This window comes from Neolamprologus multifasciatus, chromosome 7 (assembly GCF_963576455.1).
Source record: "Neolamprologus multifasciatus chromosome 7, fNeoMul1.2, whole genome shotgun sequence".
Lineage (NCBI taxonomy): Eukaryota > Metazoa > Chordata > Actinopteri > Cichliformes > Cichlidae > Neolamprologus > Neolamprologus multifasciatus.
The window spans coordinates 13,365,438-13,387,002 of NC_140445.1; the positions used below are offsets into that span (position 1 = coordinate 13,365,438).

The window sequence follows — 21,565 nt, forward strand, 5'->3', positions numbered from 1 at the left end:
TAAAGAATATCATAAGATGCAGAATCTAACAGTCCTAAAAATTAATTAATTAATGTCATGACTACAGTACTGTGCAAAAGTCTCACCCTTCATTTATTTATATTTTTCTTCCAAGGAGCCAGACTTTTGTCATTTTATTAAGTAATCCTGAGCAAAAATTCAAGGTTTTCTGAAGACGCATGTTTCTGCCGCTTGTTAAAATCACTTACCTATTGGGACAAACCAGTGTTATGTTGACACAAGCTACTTATCAAAGCACCAATTTTAAATTGCACCTTTAAGGTTTTTTTTGTTTTCCTTTCTTTTTTGTGGTTTAGCCATTTGTGATCCTTACGGTTCAATTTGGAAGCACTTTTTAAGATCAGTTTGGACTGAAGAAGAAGAAGAAGACAGGCTTCTGGGGGAGACAAGGCATTTATTAGAAGTCCATTTCCTGAATAATACCAACAATGTTTCACACAAAGTCTGGCAATGTTTCAGTATTTTCACTTCCCAAGATCAACATTACAAATGAACAACAAGTATGGCACATTTAAATAGACACCATTCACCTGTGAGGGGGTTAATTAAGACATTCAAACAAAGTTTCAAATGAAGACTCTCATTCTGCTGAGTGCATCTATACTGTAATTATACTTTCTAAAACGAGACAGTTCACTCACTGCACAGGACTTCATACGTCTGCGACACATTTGTTTGGGTAGAGAGGAAGGAAAATGGTACATGAACATTTACAAAATGGTTAAGAAATACAGTTCACGCATATACATTTGGAGAGTGGCAGTCAAATACAGTTCATCTAAAAGGTAAAAAGCTAGTCTCACATGTCATGTGCAGTTTCCTTCAGGCTTGTAAATGTAAAGCAACAGCTTCCCATTCAATCAAATGGTCCAGTGACATTGACGTCCCATTTGTGTTCCTATAATGCGTGGTGCATCCGTTTCTATTGATGAGAAAAGCATCCTGAAAGAACTGGATAGTGAGCCACCTTTAAAGACTGGAATTTCATGATCAGCCCCATTGATTGCCAGCAGTCCCAGCAGCATCGCCAGTCCCTCGTCACCCATCAATGTGGAAGAAAAAAAGACAACAACCTCAAAACAATAAAACACTAGAATTGCAAAAAAGGTGGGGGCAAAAAAAGAGGAGAGGTCATCACGAAGTCATCCGTCTACGCACTTTGTTAAGCATGTCCTGTAAGCTGAAGTTGGCTAAAGGAGGTAATGAGGTTATAATGGCCCCTCTCCTCATCTGTCAGCTCCATGTTTCCAGGCCTGACCACCACCACAACATTAATGCCGGCTTCTTCTGCCGCTTTGGCCTCTGCAATGACAAATGCAGTCACGTTAAAAAAGAAAGTACACTGTTTTTTGCCCTTAACAGAATATTATTATCAAGACGTGACAATAAACAAAAGCGGCCAATAGGAGTCTCTTTGAAGACGAGCATCAGACGGATTCAAAACCTCAACACAAAACGACTACTTTGAACATTTCAGTGTTTCACAAAGCCTCACTTTGCCGAGCACTGCCTTCGTCCCACCGATCTATTCATCCTGGTAGTCTTTATGTTATCTTACTAGCAGACAAACACCAGACCAAACGGAGAATATTATCATTGCTAACATACTTACCCCGGGTGACGTCTGTCAGGAATGTGATTTCCTCAGGCTGACAGCCAATCCTCTCTGCAATTCTCTCATAGCTCTTTGCGTCCACTTTAGCCCCTATACTGGTGTCAAAGTGACCGTCGAATAACTGAAAAGAAAAAAAAAAATCAAACCATCAGATTAGACAATATCAATAACAAAAACAACAAGAGCTTACAATTTGTTTTAGCCATTAACAGCCCCTCCAATACAAATATTTTACCTTCTTATAAAAAAATAAATAGACAAAATTAAATAAAATAAAAATAGAAACTATGTGCAAGCAAAGGTTGTGTTTGCATTAAAGTAGGAAAGGGGAACAAACTTCTAGAAGATCTCCTTCAACAGAGTATCCAAATAGAAGTTTCTGTGCCTCCACGCTTCCAGAAGAGTAGATGTAGACTTTCAGGCCACGTGCTCTCCATGTTCTGATAGATGGAACTACATCCTGATAGACCCTGATTTTAAAAAGGGATGGGGGGAAAAAAAAGCAGCATATTATTATGTTTTTTTGTTTTGTTTTTTGTGGGGTGGGGGGTTATCTCTACTTCTGACAAACAAACCAAATTATGACCCAAACCTGAGTAAAGCGTATATGAATTTTAAAAGTGAGGAAAATGATCAGTGTACTTACTCGCCTTTGATTCTCCCAGATGCATAAGCTGCCCTCCACATGTGACCCTGAAACTGTTTGAGTGCTGTGGACTTCCTGTCTGCTGCCATCTGCCACAGAACATTTTCTACTACTTCCCTAATGGCCTTCTCCTCATCTGTGTGAACTGTCTGGTCCACAGTGTGCACAGGACACGCCCGGTTCTGTTTCATGTCCTCTTCAATCTGCCGTGACAGTCAGCCTTTTTGTTAAAAGAGCACTAAGGCATGTTCCCTGGTTTACTTGGTGGATTAAAACAGGTGTGACAATATTCATTAAAAAAAAAAAAAAAAAAAAAAGGCAAGCAATTCAGAAAATAAAGGATAGAAGCTGAATATGTAAGAATTCTTCAGTACCCAAATAAAGGTTTTCCCTCCTTTGTTCATTGGCTGCTGATAAATAACAAACTGCATTCCTGCCAGGCTGAGTAACAGCCTGGATTTCATTCTTCCAGTAGGAAATCACACTTAAAAACATGTTTGCTAGCTACCTGTTTCTTTAGTAGATGAACATCTTGTTTGCACTCGTCTTCTTCCCAGTGAGTGGACAGGTAATCCTCAAGATGCTCTTTGATGTACGGAAAAAGGATATCCTAGAAATGAAAATATGGACACGTGACAGCAAAAATAAATAAATAAATAAAACATAAAACCCACACTAGAGCCTGAGTGATTTTGTCAGCAGACCGATATCACCTATCTGCCAATCTGTATTTATAGCAGTGAATACATTTAAATTTTAATAACAGAAACTACAGAAGAGATGGGAGAAACATCCTTCAACCAGAGTTGATGTCCACAGTTTGTCCACCAGGGGGCCTTACAAAGACTTACAATGCAACAAACAACAACCAGCTGATCTGAGCAGTCAGGCACCATACATGAGTAAATGAATAACAACATACAACAAACGTTAGAGAAATATGATTGTTTCCCGTGTTGGAAAGCCGATGAACTTGAAAATGGGATTGTTAAATCACCATGTTGTTCTTAGACATCTTATATCGGTTAGGCTCTAATTCAGTCTCTCTAGTTGGAAAATACCAACAGAACAATGTTTATTGATTCCCGTTTTAAAAGCCTTGTCCTTCATTTATGGTACAGCTGTTGTGTCTGTTCGCACAGACATTTACCTACCCAGAGAGGAGTTTCTTTAACCTACGCAAATGTGGATCAATGTAGTTCTTGAAAAACCCAACAATGTGTAGCTCAATGTTGATGAGCATTGTGAATGGTGACTGGTAAACCAGTGAGTCAGAACGTGGTCAGGAGCAACAGGAGACTTCACCAGGCATGGGAGATGTGTGAAAACACAAAGATTTAAGTGAAGAAGAAAAAAAAAGTCAAATACAGAGGACACTTTATACTGGTTTTAACATTTGGTCTTAACTTCATGCTGAAGGCCCAACAACAGCACAAGCAAGAGTAGCACACAGACTGGTACATACTTTGGACACTACCTCCATTTGACAACACACAGATAGTGTATGGACAGTGGACAGACGGTGTGGACCGTCTGCAGGTAGACGGACTGTCCATACCTCCCCCACTGACTGCCAACACACTGCCACCGCTGAACCATAATAAACTGTCATGTTTCTTCACGCCGTGTGGAATGATCTAGAGCGGGAATTGACCTCTACATCACTGACTTCCAACAGCTGCATACTTCGTGACGCTAAACAGTAATTAGAAAACTGGCCTGACTTCACATGTCCATGTCTATTTCTAACGCACTTCCGTATTCTAAGACACAAAGCAAAGAGGCTTCCATAAAAGTAAAAACATTACATGAAACTCCTAATTACAACACTTCTTGTATGACATGAACGCAGCGTTAGGTGTGTTCGTTGTCAAATGGTATTTCTGGTTATATAAAGCAAATATGGACGAAACAATAAAAGGACAAAAGTTGTAGAAGCAAATCAATAAAACTGCATTATATTCAGGAGATAGAGAGACCCTGTGAAGTTTTGTTGGTTTAGATGTGTGCTACCGGTGACAGGCAGCTGTTAGCATAGCCGCACAACCGTGCAGACTTCGTTTGCATTTCACGCTGCTTACCTTCACAAATGTAATCGGTGTGGTGGTGCCTTCAATGTCGAGCAGCAGGGCACTACTGCAGGCAGGAATAGAAACAGTGGCCATTTTTACTGGGTGAGTCTGCAACGGCTCTTGTTAGCTGACGTTAGCTTACTAATTAGCAGCACCGCGGTGGAAGAACCAGGCTGTACCCGGTCCTCGCTGTTTTTACAAGACTAACAGATTAAGCAGACTACAGATTATGCACGCGCTAACAAATTTATCTGGTGGTAAGCCACTAACTAGCAATCACTTCACAGCTAACACACAGGGCAGTAATATGCACACATGGCCAGCTCCGTCAGTTCAGACTCCACGCCAGTAGGCGGCAGTACCTTAATAATGAACAACAAGTAAAACAACAATAAGAATTTGTTTATTTGTTTAAAACGTTATTTAAAATCGATATTCCAACACTCAGTTTAGTTGTCTGTGCCATTTTATTAAATGAAAGCATGTTTTGCATTTGGTATTATTTATTGGTTAACATTTATGTCAGTATAAAGAAATGTGCGAAAGTGTATGAAAGTGTTTTATTTGTCCTACAACAGCAATACTGAAGCTATGCCAGTGCAACACTGTAACGCAGAGGTAGTAGTATAAGGTACACCTGTTAACTGATCATTAACACAAATATCTAATTAGCAAAGGTGAATAAGTCTGCACAGAGCTGATGAGCTGATTTTAAGTCTCTATGAAACTTTTCAACTCATATACACTTTCACCAGTCTTATAAATAAATACTATGATAGTGGTCTTGAGTTTGACATGTAATGAATCAGCTATTATTGTAATGTTTTACTGTAGTTAGTGCTGTAAAACTAAAATAGGGCTTGTTGTACATTTTCTATTTTATAACCACAAGTTTGGTTAATATGTTATTACAGCACATCTCTTTTTTGAAAGCTTTAAAGCTTGGAATGCACTCCAAAGTTACCTATGTAGATCACATGTTGATCAGACATTGCAGAGATCAGTAGATTCCTGGCAGGGTGATTAAAGACAAGCTTTTCATTGCTGATTTCAAAAGAAGGTGGCCAGCTCTCTTTTCTGAGCGTGAGGTATTATTATCATTATATTGTCTTGATTACTCCATTAAAAAAAAAAAAAAAAATTTGTAAAGTGTTCAAATTTTTCATGAATATTTATCCAGAGCTGGAAATTGCAATTTTCAAATTGCAATTTTCAAATTGGATTTGCAGTTAAGAAAGAGCACCACTCCCACTTCTGATTATTTCACATTGTTTTAACTAAAATGAATCAGGAAATAAAAATGCATTTCATGGATTTCATTGTTGTTATTATTTTCCTACATCATATTGTTGTGGTCCACCAAACACCTTTTTCACATTTTACTGTAATTCTTAAATGTTTGCAGGTGGAAGCAGAGTTTGCCTGCATCACCACTGACATCCAAATTCAAGCAGCAGCTAGAATTCTGTGTGGGTTATTTTTGGGTGATATAACTTTTGGTGTTTCTTCCTGTTATTCTTTCTATAATAACCTTTTCTCACAAGATTTTTTTTACAAAGTAAGTAGATTTGGAAAAATCTCCCTAAACCTAAGATTTAAACTGTTTAAAGTGATACTTTCAGCTGCAGAAACTATTTAAAGTTTTGGGTATTGTGGACTTTCCAGTGATTACTTTTTGTGTTTCTTACTGTAGTTTTTTTTTTACTAGTGTTGTTTGCTGCACAATACAACAATAATCTTATACATCGCCCTCTTCTTTGTGGCAGTAAGATGCCATTTAAACTAAAAGAGCTTGTGTACTGAAGGTGCTAATTGTTTATCTCAGTGACGACCCAGAAACCCTCATAAAGGAGAACATGATAAGTTTAGTGGCCTCTGCTTTCCACAAATTTGCTTTGTGGAAGCAAAGAGAATGTTTTTGCAGGTTTGTGTTCTGGCTAAAAATTAATTTCTTTTTATTTTGAGAACAACCATTAGGGAATGCACCAGGTCCAGAACCCACAGACAAACTTGAAAATGTTGGGCTAATCCAGTGGTTCCCAAACTTTTTTTGCTGGGCCCCCCTTATTTTACAAGAAAAATGTTCGTGCCCTCCCACCCTTCTCGCGCGTGCACGCGCTCACGCACGCGCACCGCACACGCACAAACACATCCTCCAACCACACACACCCATATTTTGCTCCTTTGCGGTTTATTTCACACCTCAAACATTTAGTAAACAATTAAGCAAATACAAGTAATCTGCAATAAATTACAGGTAGTAATAAAATAAACTACTAACTCTTTTACGTTACGTCCGCACCTACACGGGTATTTTTGAAAACGCAGCTGTTTCGTCCACGTAAACGGCGTTTCGAATCACCGAAAACTGCAATTTTTTAAAGCTTTTTTGCATTTATGTGTGGACAAGGAATACAGAGTTGGTCATGCAACGTAAAAGGTATGTGCCTTTTTCACGTAACGCTGTGCGCACGTTACTTTTTTACATGAGATGAATTGCAGAATGGCAGATAGAGACAAAATACTGTTAATCTTCAGGTTTTACACGCTTACATATACACGCAATTACTGTCCCTCCATTTAGAAAGGCAGAGGCGTCACGATGTGATTATTTTACGTGTATTTTTTTTTCATGTGTAATAATATTCAACATTGCTATCAATACATTTTTCAAAAAAATGCCTCTCTGTGCAAAATGGGTTTAAAAACATAAACAACTGTGGGATACTGTTTGTCCGTGATTTAAACAGCCCAGCGCTGCTCCCTACGAAGGGAAAACCAATTCTGCAGGGAGACCTACCTCAGCACTTGTGCAGGTGAAGCCAAAGGGAAGATTTGCTTCACCATATTTTCTAGTCTTTGGCTTAGAATGAAGTTGGTTTGGAAACATATTCAGCGATGCTTCATCTCCTGCTTTGCGTTTCTGTGGGCGGCCCGTGCTAGCTTTGGGAAGGTCTAGGCTAATCATTGAAAGTGTTGAAGTGCTCCATGACCTTGGTAACATTGCAAATCCAGTTGCCATTTTGTTTGGCCTCATTTACTCACTGGTCTTGAGCTACAGTTGAGCTACTTGAGTTCAGACAAGAAATTGCAAGAAAACAGAGGAGCACTGAAAGACTGTTTAGTGTAACCTTGAAATGGAACTGCAGAACACTTGGAACAAGGGGTTTTTGTCCGCAACCATCAACAGAACTGGAATGTTTTGGATCCAGACATTGAGCTACTAATGGTCTTTGGAAACTATGTCTGAATATGTTTTAGAAGACTTTCAAATTGTTCATATGAGGTTTTTGTTTTATGTCAGTCAGGGAAGGGGGAAAAATTAAAATGGCATCATGTCTGGGTGAGTTGCAGTGTTTCTCCAGCAGCTCTAGGTATCCACCCCCATGTGGAGCCATATTAGCCCAACTATTCTCCACACCTGTTGGCAATTCAGCTGGCGGTATTTAAGACCAGCGCTCTCAGTGAGTCTTCACCAGAATGTCTTCACCAGAATGTCTTCTAACATTAGTTAGTGCTGGGCCTTCAATTTGCGTACTTAACGTTATTCATTCTTATTGCGTTAACTTATCGTTTCTTGTGTCAAAGTACCTCTCAGACCATTCACTCATCTGTGCAGTTCCTCACCTACCTTTTCATTGCTGGTCACTCCGTCATTCAGATAACCTGCTCCACCTGCCTGCCTGCCCCCCTCCCCCCTGCTGTCACCTCTGGTCTTGGAACACTGTGGAACTCTGGACTCTCTGGATCACAGCCAAATGGACACTCACTCCGAACCCGCTGGCAGTTTCCCCCCACGCTTCCTCCGACCTGCTCACAAGTAAGGCAGAAACTTGTTTCCACCTGTTTACTTGTCTTACCTCCTGAAGCCCACCTGATACCTGTCTCTGTTACAGAGCCTCTGACCCCAGCACCTTGTATCCTAATCCCCTTCCTGCACTGTACCATAATTGACATCACTAGAATCACATATAGCTATATTTTGTTGTTTTAATTTTTATTTATTTTTATAAACAAATATTCAGTTTTGGGGAAAATCACTCAGCCTCCACCTCTGTCTGCATTCCAGCCTGTTGTACTGGCTACCCTGCTGTGACAAATGGAGAATGTAACAAAGATTGGCATGAAAGAGGGGAAAATGAGAGATGTTATAAGGGTTGTGTACCATATGTAAGTATTTTCTGTTTCTCCAAAACCTGGTATGTGTAGTTCCTTTCTGCTACAGAGTCCATTTGTTGTTGGTTTGCTCTTTAAATAAGATTTGATGATATTAACACAGCATAGAAAATCACCATCTTATTAATGTGAAAGTGAAATGGAACCACTTTTCCTACTTATTTGCTCTTTAGTGAAAACTGATAAACCCAATAAAGAGGAAGGAAAACTACTACGGTTATACCAGTTAAAGCAAATTAAGTGAAATAAAATCAAGTGATTGCCACACTAATTTAAGTCAAGTTGGAGCTGCAAAGTTCTGTTTGGTTTTTCCTAAATACAGTTAAATAACTTAATAGAACTAAATTCAGTATAATGACAATGACATTAACACATTTAAGCATTTTTAGGAGGGGGTACTTTAATCTAGAGTGTACAGCCTGTAAGGGTTTTATAAAGAATGAGTTCTGCTGTGGGCCTCTCATTGCCTGTTTGTGGAAATAGCATATGATGAACTAAAGCCATGTCTTGACATTTAAATCCTTAATTTATCTGATTATGTCATGATTAACATGGATGACATTTTTATTTCTCATAGCTGAGCTGGTGAGTCCAGTCAGTCTACGTCAGATGGTCGTCACAAATTTGAGGAACCAGCCTTTAAGCAGCAGCCATTTGGACTCTATAAACAATCAAATCCTCTCCCTTTACCATGATCTGGTTACGGGGTCCAAGGAGTTTCCTCATATTGCAGTCAGGGAATTGTTTCACTCAGAGCAGATGACGACAACTTTTACTGCTGTGCTGAAAAGTCAGAGGGAGAACACCACTCCATTTCCAGCTGGTATGATGGTGCTGCCTGCAGGGTGCCACTTACATTCTCAGATCCTGACTCCTGTACTTCCAGACAAGGTGGATATTTATGCACTGAATACAGACCGGAGGAACTGACCAAATGTTCTAAAGACGTTTGGACAGGGTGCAAAGAGAGAGGCTACAGAGGAAGAGAGCAGGAGCCCCACTCCACCAAGGAAACTGAAGCCTTCCCTGGAGAACTTATTTTCTCAAGACTCTTTAAGTTTTAAGACTTTGGCATTGATTCCATCAACAGAACATCTATTGTAGAGCCAACTGTAAATTGGTGCAAAATAAAGTAAGGATCCATAAAGACAGTGCCAAGTGTAAATTATCTTCTGCTGCATCTTAGACATCAGCAAGAATCAAGAAAGTGGTGAGTAATAAGTAATGTTTAAGGTTGTCTCTAAAATGCCCCAAAATGTTAGAAAACATCTTTAAATTTTAACTTTTATTGTTGCTTTTCTGCTTTTTGCTTTTAAAAGTCAGAAGAAAAGGAGAAAAAAGAAGAGAAACCACACAAAAGAATTTCTCCATGTCTCTCATTAAATTACATTTCCGGTTCTGGTCTCTTCACTGTGCTGTGCTCCACCACTCCTGCAACCTAGAACTGGTAACTTATGTGTGTCTTACAGTGACATAAGTGCTACATAAGGGCTTTAGCTGTCTAGCTCAAATTTCTCTCTACGATGTAGGGTTTGGATTTTCTCTCCTAAACTGTGATCGTCTGGCAGTCTCCACCGGTCGATCTGCCTGTGTGTATGTTTTTCTGTTTTGTTTTGGCTCCCCTGCCTTCTCCTGTATGTGTGTATTCCAGTGTGCCAGTTTATGGGTGTCATCAGGCCAGAAGGTCTTTCCCACGCTGAAGCCAGCCACACCTGTCTTCCATCTAGATTCCAGGTGCTGCTGATCACTTTCGCAAAGTGGTTACTAAACTGTTTGACTGAGCTTGAGTCAACGCTGGATCGTTGAGTTACCGAGTTAGTTATTTGGGTCCCGTTCTCATCATGCACCTTGACATAAATAATAAACACTTTGGTTTAGAAACTGCATTTTGTGTTTAGTTGTGATATCATTGTCTAATATTTAAATTTGTTCAATGATCTGAAACACTTTTTCACACCAATGTATGTACGTAGAAGTTCTGTTCAAAAACTATAAAAAGAATCATTCCAACAATGTGAACCTGAAGCTGTCACTGCAACTCTACTAATGCCCAGTTTGTAACAACAGACATGATGCCTCATGCTACAAAACAACCCTAAGAGATGCAGTTAAATGCGGCCTCCAAGTCCAAAAAACCGCACACATATCATACAGTTGGGCAAACTTGTCGACACTGTTTTTCAGAGGATAAAGTGCTGGTGCTGTGTTCCACCACCAATGTTGCAGAGATGTGCCAACCAGGAAAGAACGAGCCTTATGGCCATTTTCAGAACTTTTTTTTAATTGTAATTCTAAGAATCGTTTGGCACATGGTGTTTTGGAAATGTAAATAATGATCAAATAATAACTACAACAGCAGCATTAATAATAATGTTACTAACAGTTATAGACCTTCATCATTTCTTCTAAATCTGTGTGTAGAACACCAACAGATTCATTCATTAAAATATAGATGAATCACTAACTTGTGAGACTGTTTCAGTTTCTTTAGTCATATCTCCTCCTGTTTTCTTGCTTTAATGATGCAGGCTTACACTATCATCACTTTCTCCACTTCACCTTGAGGTAAGCTTGCTTCTTTGCAAAGAGTAGTAGAAGCCTGGCACTATATGGATGATTCAGAGTCACTAACAAACAGTGGTACGAACAAAATTTGCACAGGTTTTCTGTAATTTTGTGTGCGCTTGTGTTTTTATCACAGGATAACAATGTTTCCATACACATACTGAATGAGGCCCAATGTTTTTCACAGAAAAACTGGATCTACGTAGTTCTGCCTGTATTTTCTTCCCATGGCTACACTGCTACAATTGCTATAGAGGGAATAGTGCCATCCACCTTGGAAGATGATGGCCAATTCAAAGTTTTTATATTTTGTGTTTATTGGTTGTTGGAACATTCAGAGAATCCCCTGACCGCATTATTGAGGTTTACAGATACAGTGACATCTGTATGTACACAGCTGTGCTACAGTGCAGTTATGTGGAGCCTCAGCAAAGATGAATACTGTCAAAAACATCCGTTTTATTACTTCACTGTATTTTTTTTATTTATGTATTTCATATAACTGAAAATGAACAGGAAACCTATAAAAGATGATAAACACATTAACACACAGAGTACATAATAACACAAATAATCATACTGGCAATGATTGCTAGTACCAAGTCAATTAAAATCCACCAAGAATGCAGTGTTTATTTAAGGTTTTGTTTCGTTCATTACACTCTCAGATGACAAGTGCTTTACAAACATTACCTTTAAACTGTTTAATGTAGTGGTCATTCCATCCACTCACCTTTTATCTTTAATATTTTTGAGATGTTGGTGTTTGAGACATTGCAGATTTATGGCATTTTGTGTAAATTTAAGCATTTCACAATTTGATTACAGTATTTCTAATAAACAAAAAGAGCGTGAAACTGACGTTAGACTTGTGTGTGGAAATGAACCACCCCATGTTGTGTAGGATTTTACACTTACTGGACTACATACTTATTTAGTATATACAGTACAATAAATCAAAATTTGCATGTTTTTTATGTAACTGAAACATTTAATTATGTAGGTTAAAGAAAATATGTATATTTATATGAAACGTGTGTACTTACTGCATTTGATGTATTACACCCATATATAATGCGTATTACAGAATGTAACGTGTAATTTTGCCACCCCATTTGATTTCACCCTCATGCCGCCCTAAGAAAATTTCTCTAGATCCGCCCCTGAAAGAGAGCTGTAACTGAGTAATAAGTATGTACTTGTAAATGCAACATCAGACCTTATACATTCGCCTGTGTACAGCTCACTGAGCAGCTACATAGGCCCTTCAGAGGTTCCTGAGTGATGGAAGGGATACCCTGGTCTGTCTGTGCACAGAATACTGAAGCTGCTGTGACGAAACTCGATGGCAAAAGTGCTGATGAAGATGAGCAACATCATGACGAGTGCCCACTGGCATCGACTTGCATGCATATGAAGGCGTTGAGACATCAGGGAGAAGTCTGTGTCAAGGGAGTTAAGGGTTCGGAGAGTGAAGGTGTGAGCACATGAAAAATGAACATCGCATTATATTGTTACAGTTCTCTACCAGAATTATGTGCTATTCATCTGCTGAGCTGGGTAGAAAATAAACTCCATCCAAACTAAGAGCAGAGAGACGGTCTGGAAGTATTTTTATAGCTCCTTATTAGGTAGAGAATCAGCATGCAGTTTTTAAATGATGATGATATCACTTCTCTTTAGTCTGGAGAGCGTAGTGTCCATGAGACTCAAATTTCGATTCCCCTGACCACAGAACAGTGGACAGTGCCTCAGTCCATTTAAAAGTCTGCAGGGTTTACGGATCATTCTCACTTATGGCTTCTTCTTTGCACGACAGAGCTTTTACCTGCATTTATGGATGGCACGGCTTTGTCCACAGACAATAACAAACTTCCTGAAAGTGTTTCTGAGGCCATGCATGCGATTATCAATGCAGAATCATGGCTGTTTTTTATGCAGTGCTGCTTAAAGGCCTAAAGGGCATGGGTATCCAGTGCTGAATTTCAGCCTTTCCTCTTATGCACAGACATTTCTCTATTTTCTTCTTCTTTCTGATAATACATATGTAGACGATGAGATCAAAGTCTTTGCAACTTTGTGTTTAGAAATATTATTCTGAAGATACTCCACAACTTTAGACAGTTTTTTCCAAAGACTGCTGAATCTCTGCCAGTTTTTACTTCCAAGAATCTCTGCCTCTTACAGTATACCCAGTCATGTTACTTGCCAGTTCACTGTATTAGTTGCAAAAGTTCCTGGAGCTGCTTCTTTTTAGTACCTCTTACCTTTCCAGCCTCTTGTTGCCCTTTTTTTGGGACCTGTCGCTGCCATTAAATGTCAAAATGAGCTTAAACACTTGCTATGTTTCTGTGTTCTTCTGTAAATAGAATATGGGTTTCTGAGATTTGCAAATCATTGCATACTGTTTTCATTTACCTTTTACACAAAAGTGCAAAACTCTGTGGGACCTGGAGTTGTAATTTGTTCTTGAATGCCAGTAAGGGAGCGTTTTTGCTCTTTTGCATTTCATGTGAAAAATGGGCATCTCACTCAAATGAGTGTATTCTTCTCTTTATACCAAGTAAAAGGATACAAAGTATCATGCAAAGAGTGATGGATCCAGACAACAGGAATCGAGCGATGGCAGCCATCTTCCCCTCATTCTTCAGGTTAACTCTCAGGGTGATATAGGACTGCAGCCAGCAGAACAAGGTTCCCAGTCCAAACACCATAAGGGCGCCGATGTTGTGAATGTTTTCCTCAGTGAATAACTAACACAAAAAGAAGTCAGCCAGTAAATCCAGACTTCAGTTATTAAGTCTGAAAATTAACCACCAGATGACGTGGTGTATGTATGAGTGTGTGTATGTTTGTGTGTAACTACCTGAAAATTCCCTACAATGGTCATTCCAAAGGAGCTAATAGAAAAAACCACCAAACTAGAAATGTTCAGCCAAGGTTTGTCAATTTTGCCCTTCAGCTGCAGGTATCTGAAAACGGCAATAAAAAACCCTGAAAACAGGAGAAGAACCATTACGGATCTAAAAACAAACCTCTCAGCACACAGCAAGTAGGTTAAAAACAAGATTTCTTTTTCTTTCTTTTTTTAAAATGAGCTGAAAGATGTTCTGAATCAAAGAAAAGAGCAAACTAATATACTGTCTATGTATCCAAAGCTTGATATATGTTTTTTCTTATGAGCTCCATCGCTGTCTTTTAATGAAAGCTCTAGAGCAATGTTTCCATTACCTACAAATGCTGCTAGGTTCATGACTTCACTGAAGACACAGCTGGCTGGAGGAAAGTTGCCTGCAATACTGAGACAGGAAGCAGGAGAAAAATCATATTTGCTATTCTTAAATGAAACGTTTTTTTATTGTTAATGTGATATGAAACGGAGAGCACAGCACACACCTGATGTAGGGGGGATAAAGGGAGCCATTTCTTCTCCTAAAACAAATGAACAGCATGAATCCAGAGATACATCAAAAGAAATACCTGCAGGGTATAAAATATATGAATTCAAACCTGTATTCTGAACCCAGCGGTGTTATGTTCTTATTGTAAACAGCTATGAAGTACCTGTTTAAAAGCAGCAACACAGAAAGAAACATAATGAATAAAACATTCTGTAACAAAAGTGGAAGCAATACTGAGGTGTGTGTGTTTGTTTGTTTTTTTAACTACTCTGGATTGAAATATTTCGATCATGAACTGCTCGTCTACATACATACTTTCATGCGACGCCAGCGTTCATAGTCTCTTATCATCTGGTTATCATCTTCATTTCCCATTTTTGTTCCCTTTCTTGTAGTCTTTCACTGGTAACCTACTGGTAAACATAACCCAGCCTCCCAAGCAGGTTGGGTGTGCACACGCGTGTCATTCTGTCTGGGAACATGATCGCTCAAAACGTTTTGAATGAATCCTGATAAAACTTTGTAGGTGTAGGGTGGGGCGATGGTAACAATCCACTGAAATTTGACTTGCATCCACCGAGATCTTCAAGGTCAACGTAATGAATTATTGGTTGTAAAGTGACAAAAAGCCTTATAACTTCAAAACTATGACTCTTATACGTGTGGTGTCTATTGTCAACATATAGAATATTTGACTTTCCTTTAAGTTGAAACCAAAATGCATTTTTACTGCACTACAAACTTCTTCAAGTCCATTTAAAAAGAACTAAGAAAACCAAAATACAAAGCGGTTCTGTTAAAAGTAAATACTCCCCAGAGAGTGAGCTGCCTTGGCGCAGGTTTGGGCTGTCAGAGTTAGTTTCTGATTTGTGTGTCACATGTTTTTCTTATCATTTTTAATCTCTCTTTGGTTAATCTTATTCGTCCCTAATATTTGACTTCCTGTTGCTCATTTTACACATTTCTTTCTAGTCGTTATGTCTCTGTGTTGATATTGTGTTTTTTAAGTTGCTTATCAGACATAGATATTTGTGTTAGTGCTGTTTTGTGTTGCAAGTGATCCTTTTTGGTGTCTTCATGGTTTTCATTTATTGGGTATCTGTATAGTATAAGTGCCTTGAGGCGACTGTTGTTGTGATTTGGCGCTATATAAATAAAATTCAATTTCATTGAATTGAATTGAATAGTACAGAGTGTACACAGATAATAACCAGTTAATCTGGTTATCTTTGTTGCTTTTTTGGCTCTTTTTAACTGTTCATATACCTCTCTGAGTGTATATATGAGGTTAATGTGTTCCTAAAAAGAACAAAACTTACACCATCAACAGTCCAGCAGCAGTACAAACAGAGTAGATGGGAGGCAGAAGAGCCCACAGGCTGAAATTCACCATCTTGCCCTCTCTCAATCCACAGATGAAGATGCTGTGTTAGTCTGCATGATAACATGTATTTGTTTAATATATTTGAAGCGTAAAGGAGATGGAGATTAATAGACAAATCGTTCAGGTGGAGACAATAACAGGGTCCAGAAGGGATACAACAGGAAATACTTTCAAGAACTACTTCTGAGTTACCTCTTGCATTAAATTTTGCGTTTTCTTACTTTAGCTTGTATTACCTGAAAGCTGGAAGAAGCAGCTAAATTACAGATCCAGCCTGGCTAAACAATGCTTTTGTATTAGATTTCCTGAAATGACCTTTTTTGCTAACTCCATTAAGGATCTACAGCTGGACCTTGCCATGTGACCTACTGACCGGAAGTATGTTTATTATTATGTTATGATGGGGTGACACAGGAGGGACAAGGAAAACCGTTAACAGGACGTGTGGGAAATCATGATATGCTGTCATAAATACATATAGCTCTGAGGCTTTTGTGCACTACAAATGCACCCTTTAAAGCGACATATCAGCAAATTTAGCTCCAAACAACATTTTAAAAAAATGTGGTGTTATATTTTTCAAAGCATTTACAAATGTTTAACATCAAAATGAATCTTAAATTTACATAGTAGATCTAAACCTTAAATGTGTGTGACATGTGAGCGAGCGCTGGAAAGAGCACAATTGGACTTCACGAATCCCTGACCCACACACGACTGTTGGTCGGGGTTAGGTCATCTTTTTTGGAAAATCTTATGAGGACAATAACAAGTTATTTGGAATCAGACTTTCAGACACAGTGACTTAAATCCGTAGGATCTCATTTTAATTTCCTTGTAGTAAATGTGCAACTGGTTTGTGACCAGGGTTGTTTGAGACATGTAAAGTATACTTTTATATTCACGAGGAAGGCGATGAAGAAGTCATTTTAACTATTTCTAAATTCTTAAATCTCCCTTTTCCTTGCGACGTGTCTCTCAGTGGGAAGACAGAAGAAGAAACACTGTATACGTATTTTAGGACCGTCAGGAAGCGAGTTGTGTAGTACTGTCAGATAGAGTTAGGAGGACATCTGCACACAAACATTACAAGCAGATAGCAGGCTGTTCTGATCGGTTAGCGCATATCAAATTGTGGAGCATACCTGTCTCTGTGGCGGATAATCCCCGAAACAGCGCTCCGAGGAGCGGACTTGATGGTCCCGCAGGTATATCGTGTTCACAGTCCGCTGGCAGTCCCGGGACTGTCCGCCGGCGGTGCTGTCTGTGTGCCCGCAGAGCGCCCTGCTGTCGCATGGGGGCAGTGTGCAAAGTATGTGGTACAACCGGTCTGAGGCATTTACTGTTTTCTACAGTCTGTGGGCGTCTGTGCTGTTGTTTGTCCGTCAGTGAGCCACAAGAGCCGCGAAGAAGGGAAGAAGGGCGTTACCTAGGCCAGCACAGACTGGTTGTACTACATCCACCGCCCTCTGGTGGATAGGAGTGGTGAAGGACTAAAATAAAAAAGTGCACATCAGATTCATCTTTCTGACATTATTAGTTTGTTTCATCATGTTGATTTTGGTCCAAGCGCTCACTTTATTTTTTTGACAAGTTTAAATTGAATTACTAACTTCATGCTGTTTGGTACGGACTCCCGAATACTCACCAACCTCGAGAGCTTTCTGTCTGTCTGCATCACGGTCCAGGTTAGTCTATTATTTGGCTTCCATCTGTAGACTAACAGGCAGACTAAATGAACTGGGCAATCAACCTCCTTTGTTCTCTCGGAGGTGAGAGTTCTGTCGCTGTCTATGCATCTGGAAGGCCCCTTGGACCACCCTCCTCAGGACAAAGAACCTTGCTGACCATCATCAGACTCTAGCTCCCAGCTTCTTGGTAAAAAAAAAAAAAGACTTTCTACTTAGGACTGGGAACAGTATGTTCGTGAGGAAAGATCAGGAATCACGGAATCCAATGTCTGCTCTCCTGGACAGAAGAATTTCACCCGAAACAGCTTGACAAGCCAGGTGGATCATGCTCCAGTTAAGAGGGGGATACTGTCGTGGTCCTGCAGTCTCTGTGCTGCTCACTCTGTCCCTGCCTCCTCTTCATTTTCCTTCCAGCTTCCCCTGTGTGTGTATGTGTGTGTGTGTGTGTGTGTGTGTGTGTGGTTAACCACACCTCTGTTGCAGAGGTGGGTCCTTGCTCCGTTTCCTGCTTCTGCTGTCAGCACACCTGGCGATAACAAACTTACCTGTTGGAAATGATCTGAGCTACTTGCTATTTAAGCTGATGGAATTCCCTCATTTAACGCCTAATCGTTTATCATTTAAGTATTGCATGCTCTGGCTTTAAATGAATGTAAACAGTGTGTGAACAATAACGTGTTCTTTATTACCCTGTTGGAGAGACAAGAGAGTTTTCTTATTGATTGTAATTGTGTCAGTTTATACAGCTAAAATTGCACTCAGCAGTGTTATTATTTTTTATTTTTTTTATTTGAGCTCTTATTGTTTTTTTGGACTGGATAAGCCTTTTGTGAATAAATAAATAAAGTTTGGTGTATTATCATGAAAGTCTTTTCCACATTGTATGGAGGACATTTAAGAATGACCTGTGTTCTGCAGCTTGTCTTAAACTGTTTGAGATGATTTGAGCTTTGTGACATGGCACCGGCAGTATAATGTAAAGATCAGTACACTGTGGGCATAAAGAAATGAATATTTTTAGTAACAATACTCAGCTAGGCTGTGATGTTTAAAAGATAGTTGGTAATAAGGGGCCCGAAGTGTGCATTTCACAAACAAAATAAAAAACAATGCAAACTGTAAATAAATACTATTTATTGAAAATATTGCATGTCGTCAATCAAAAACAAAGACTTGTTTTCGTTTTATCAACAACATAAACGTGAGCTTGACCACTCAGACTTCAGCCCTCATCAAAGTTGGAATGAAAATCAAGTACAAGTCTCCTCCAGTTTCCTTTGAGGTCTGATTAATTAGCAGGTAATTAATTCCAATGCCAGGGAAGGCGATTGCTAGCATTTGTTTATGCATGCATACTTAAAAACTCAATAAAAGCACAGCCTGTTTTTGAAAGGTCCATTGCACTCTGCTGAGCTTTATTATTACACTGAAAAACAAACAAACAAAAGAAGTAAAACATCAATGTCCTCAACACCTGGGATTACACTGCTCTGCACTGAAATATCCCACACACTGACTGTATCTTGGTCCAATGTGTTGTATGTAGTAACACTAGTGGTGAAAGTAAGTCAGTGAAAGCAGAAAAAAGGGTTTAAAGTTTAAACAAAAGTCATAGTAGATGCATTAAAAATAACTGGCATTTGATACGGACTGATTTTACTCTAAATACATGTGACACGTAGTATTGCTTTAACCCTAACTGTCACTATAATGCCATGATTTTAACAAATTCATGTTCTATCTGGTAAAATGAGTGATTATATCTGCAATCTTATTTGCAGGTAAACTGCAAAATGCATGCAAGTAATGATGCATTTGTATGTACAACTAAAGTGTTACTTTGTACTTCTGAGAAAAATTTAGATATATTTATGAATTAAAGGTATATATGCATTAGTGTAGTGCACAAAAGTTCAAAGACTTTAAAGATGAACAGGCCGATACAGCTGCATAAATTTTGAGCCAACAGCATGCATCAGGAGTCTGCCATTAATACACAATTCACTGATTATCAACAGACTGGAATGCCCTTAAAATTCATTATCTTTATTTTGCTTTATCCAGTTTTTATTCCTGATTCATATCTTTCACATTTGTGTATTAATTGTTGACTGATTTAAAAATAAATGCTTAGTGTCTGCTTGTCAGCCAGTCGATAGGTAGCCCCTTAACTGGCTCAGAATTTACTTTCACCACTGAGTGCAACTGACAGCATGGCTTCTGTTTGACAAACGTGAATGGCACAAAGAAGAATTTAACAGTATTTTCATACATAATTCTTCATTGCTTGCATTGAACAAGCTTCCCGTGAAACTATTTTTTAATACTCAGATCGACCCATGTCCGGCCTCTCTCCACCTGTGGTCCAGCACTCAAATGAGCTGCTGGCACTTTCAGCCTCATCAGATCCCGAGTTTGTTGGCTTGCGTCAGCACCACCTTGAGTACAGGCATGAACGCTGAAGTCTCGCTGAAGTTGCTGTTGCTCACTATGTGGGTGTGGATGTTGATGCCCTCTGTGTAGGATCGGGACTCTATGCTCCTGGCTATGTTGTGCAGTCCTCCTACAATGGCAGGGGAGAGCTGCACAGAGGAACAGCAGAGTTATGTCAGTAGAATGGCCAACTGTAGCAAATCAATGCAAAACACCAATTGGGAAACAGTCATTATAAGGCAGTTGATGGCATGAATTTTTGACTGAGACTACATTTTATAATATGTTTATTTCTTTAAACATGAAACACCTCTTTTTAGAAGGAGCTTCTCATGTGAAAATCTGCTGAGTTGTTTAAATTCCGGAGGTCAAATTTCTTCATGTTTTGACTATTGGTCAAAACATCAGAATTTACTTTCACCACTAAGTGGTTCTCATTATGTTTCTAGTCTGCTTAGAGAAATGTGCACATTGTAAATTCACAGCATATCAAGGCACTTGCAGATGTGTGCATGGAGTATCACACTAACCCTATGATGACTAAATTTAAATACAGAAAATGATTTTAGGCTTTTCACTATTTTCTTTACATTTTACAGATCAAACAACCATTTCACACTCTTGTTAAAGGCAGGATTCACTGTTGACCTCCGCAGTGGTGTGCTGGATACTCACTGTCTGCTCTCTGAGTTTGTCATAGAGTGCCTCCAAACGTTTGTTTGCGTCATCAAGCTTCCTCTTAGTTTGCTGTGAAAAGATCAAAGAAAACTCAGTTACTCATCTAAGGGCTCACTTTGTTGAACTGCACTGTTAATTTCATTACATAGACTCACAGGGTCAGTAGCTACAGCCAAGCATTTCTGGATCAGCCCCTCGAATGTGGTCTTTAGGACGAGGTGCTCATCAGGTATGGGTTTCTTCATGATCTTCTCAGCAGGGATGGACTGCAGAGGCTGAAGGGTAAGGTAAGAGTCGTGTTAACTAGTATTTACCAAAAATATAAAAATGTGAATCATTCATCATTAAAAGAATACATTTCAAAAAATTATTCACAAAAATGATTTAATATGAAGGCAATAGGCAGAGTGTTACAGGCATCGCCCTAAAGAATGTAGCCTCATGGGCAGTGTAGTTCGTGCTGCAGGGAGAATGGACTGCCATACCTGTTATATGTCTGTGAGCGCGAGGGAGTCGAAAAGTAAGAGATGTCACCCACCAGAAACGGGAGATGGAAGCATGTAAATATATAATATATATATACAAAGTTGACCCAGACAACAAAGTAAAGCTAGTTTTCGGTTACGAGCCCGACGTATTAGCCAGAGGTCCCTTTACGGTTTTATGCCTTTACGGTTCGGAGCCGCGGTCCTGTCTAATACACGCGCAGAAGATCGCTGAAAAAAGTGCAGCCTTACCTAATGTCCACCCTACTGTTACCCATTTTATATTAAGATTTAAAAATCTAGTTGCTATTGGTATGGCGAATAACCTTCAGTAAAAGTAATAAATCACACAACAATAGTACATTCATGTAGTTGTAAAAAGCATGATAATATATTAA

At 39.1% G+C, this 21,565-nt stretch overlaps 3 protein-coding genes and 1 long non-coding RNA gene across 14 annotated transcripts in view; 1 reads left to right on the top strand and 3 right to left on the bottom strand.

Moving 5' to 3' along the window:
- Positions 1-395: 395 nt before the first annotated feature.
- Positions 396-4,677, bottom strand: enoph1 (enolase-phosphatase 1). Its single transcript, XM_085168575.1, has 6 exons — positions 4,364-4,677; positions 2,791-2,892; positions 2,283-2,485; positions 1,974-2,106; positions 1,634-1,757; positions 396-1,323 (listed from the first exon to the last, which is right to left on the bottom strand). The coding sequence occupies exons 1-6, from the start codon at positions 4,445-4,447 to the stop codon at positions 1,184-1,186; spliced, it is 786 nt and encodes a 261-aa protein (XP_085024701.1). The 5' UTR covers positions 4,448-4,677; the 3' UTR covers positions 396-1,183.
- Positions 4,678-7,325: 2,648 nt separating this feature from the next.
- Positions 7,326-10,295, top strand: LOC146513907 (uncharacterized). 2 transcript variants are annotated; one of them, XR_014875377.1, is made up of 4 exons: positions 7,326-8,174; positions 8,424-9,740; positions 9,850-9,977; positions 10,182-10,295. It is a non-coding gene; the product is annotated as an uncharacterized LOC146513907 (long non-coding RNA). The 2 variants fall into 2 exon arrangements; XR_014875376.1 differs by lacking the exon at positions 10,182-10,295 and having other exon boundaries at positions 9,850-10,120.
- A 1,171-nt stretch (positions 10,296-11,466) lies between these two features.
- tmem150c (transmembrane protein 150C) lies at positions 11,467-18,574 on the bottom strand. 2 transcript variants are annotated; one of them, XM_085168605.1, is made up of 8 exons: positions 17,026-18,003; positions 15,816-15,930; positions 14,606-14,659; positions 14,492-14,527; positions 14,327-14,394; positions 13,962-14,089; positions 13,671-13,848; positions 11,467-12,537 (listed from the first exon to the last, which is right to left on the bottom strand). In XM_085168605.1, exons 2-8 carry the CDS (start codon positions 15,887-15,889, stop codon positions 12,350-12,352), a joined length of 726 nt encoding a protein of 241 aa, XP_085024731.1. In that variant the 5' UTR covers positions 15,890-15,930; positions 17,026-18,003; the 3' UTR covers positions 11,467-12,349. The 2 variants fall into 2 exon arrangements, with proteins under 2 accessions (XP_085024731.1, XP_085024732.1); XM_085168606.1 differs by lacking the exon at positions 14,606-14,659 and having other exon boundaries at positions 17,026-18,574.
- Positions 18,575-18,954: 380 nt separating this feature from the next.
- Positions 18,955-21,565, bottom strand: part of sec31a (SEC31 homolog A, COPII coat complex component) — a 32,555-nt gene continuing 29,944 nt past the window's right edge. For all 9 annotated transcript variants that reach the window (XM_085168582.1, XM_085168580.1, XM_085168584.1 and 6 more), the window contains 3 exons: positions 20,838-20,957; positions 20,680-20,751; positions 18,955-20,153 (listed from right to left, as the gene is read on the bottom strand). In XM_085168582.1, coding sequence (XP_085024708.1) covers positions 19,974-20,153; positions 20,680-20,751; positions 20,838-20,957 — 372 coding nt within the window. In that variant the 3' untranslated portion in view covers positions 18,955-19,973. The remainder of the gene's footprint in view (positions 20,154-20,679; positions 20,752-20,837; positions 20,958-21,565) is intronic.

Coding starts and splice junctions, on each gene's coding strand:
- enoph1 (XM_085168575.1), bottom strand. CDS start 4,447: ATGGCCACTGTTTCTATTCCTGCCTGCAGTAGTGCCCTGCTGCTCGAC. Junction 1,758..1,973: donor TTGAAGGAGATCTTCTAGAA/GTTTGTTCCCCT, acceptor TTTTCTTTTCAG/TTATTCGACGGTCACTTTGA. Junction 1,324..1,633: donor CCTGACAGACGTCACCCGGG/GTAAGTATGTTA, acceptor TTGTCATTGCAG/AGGCCAAAGCGGCAGAAGAA.
- tmem150c (XM_085168605.1), bottom strand. CDS start 15,889: ATGGTGAATTTCAGCCTGTGGGCTCTTCTGCCTCCCATCTACTCTGTT. Junction 14,660..15,815: donor GCTGCTGGACTGTTGATGGT/GTAAGTTTTGTT, acceptor GCTTTTAAACAG/GTACTTCATAGCTGTTTACA. Junction 14,395..14,491: donor CTTTATCCCCCCTACATCAG/GTGTGTGCTGTG, acceptor TTCCTGTCTCAG/TATTGCAGGCAACTTTCCTC.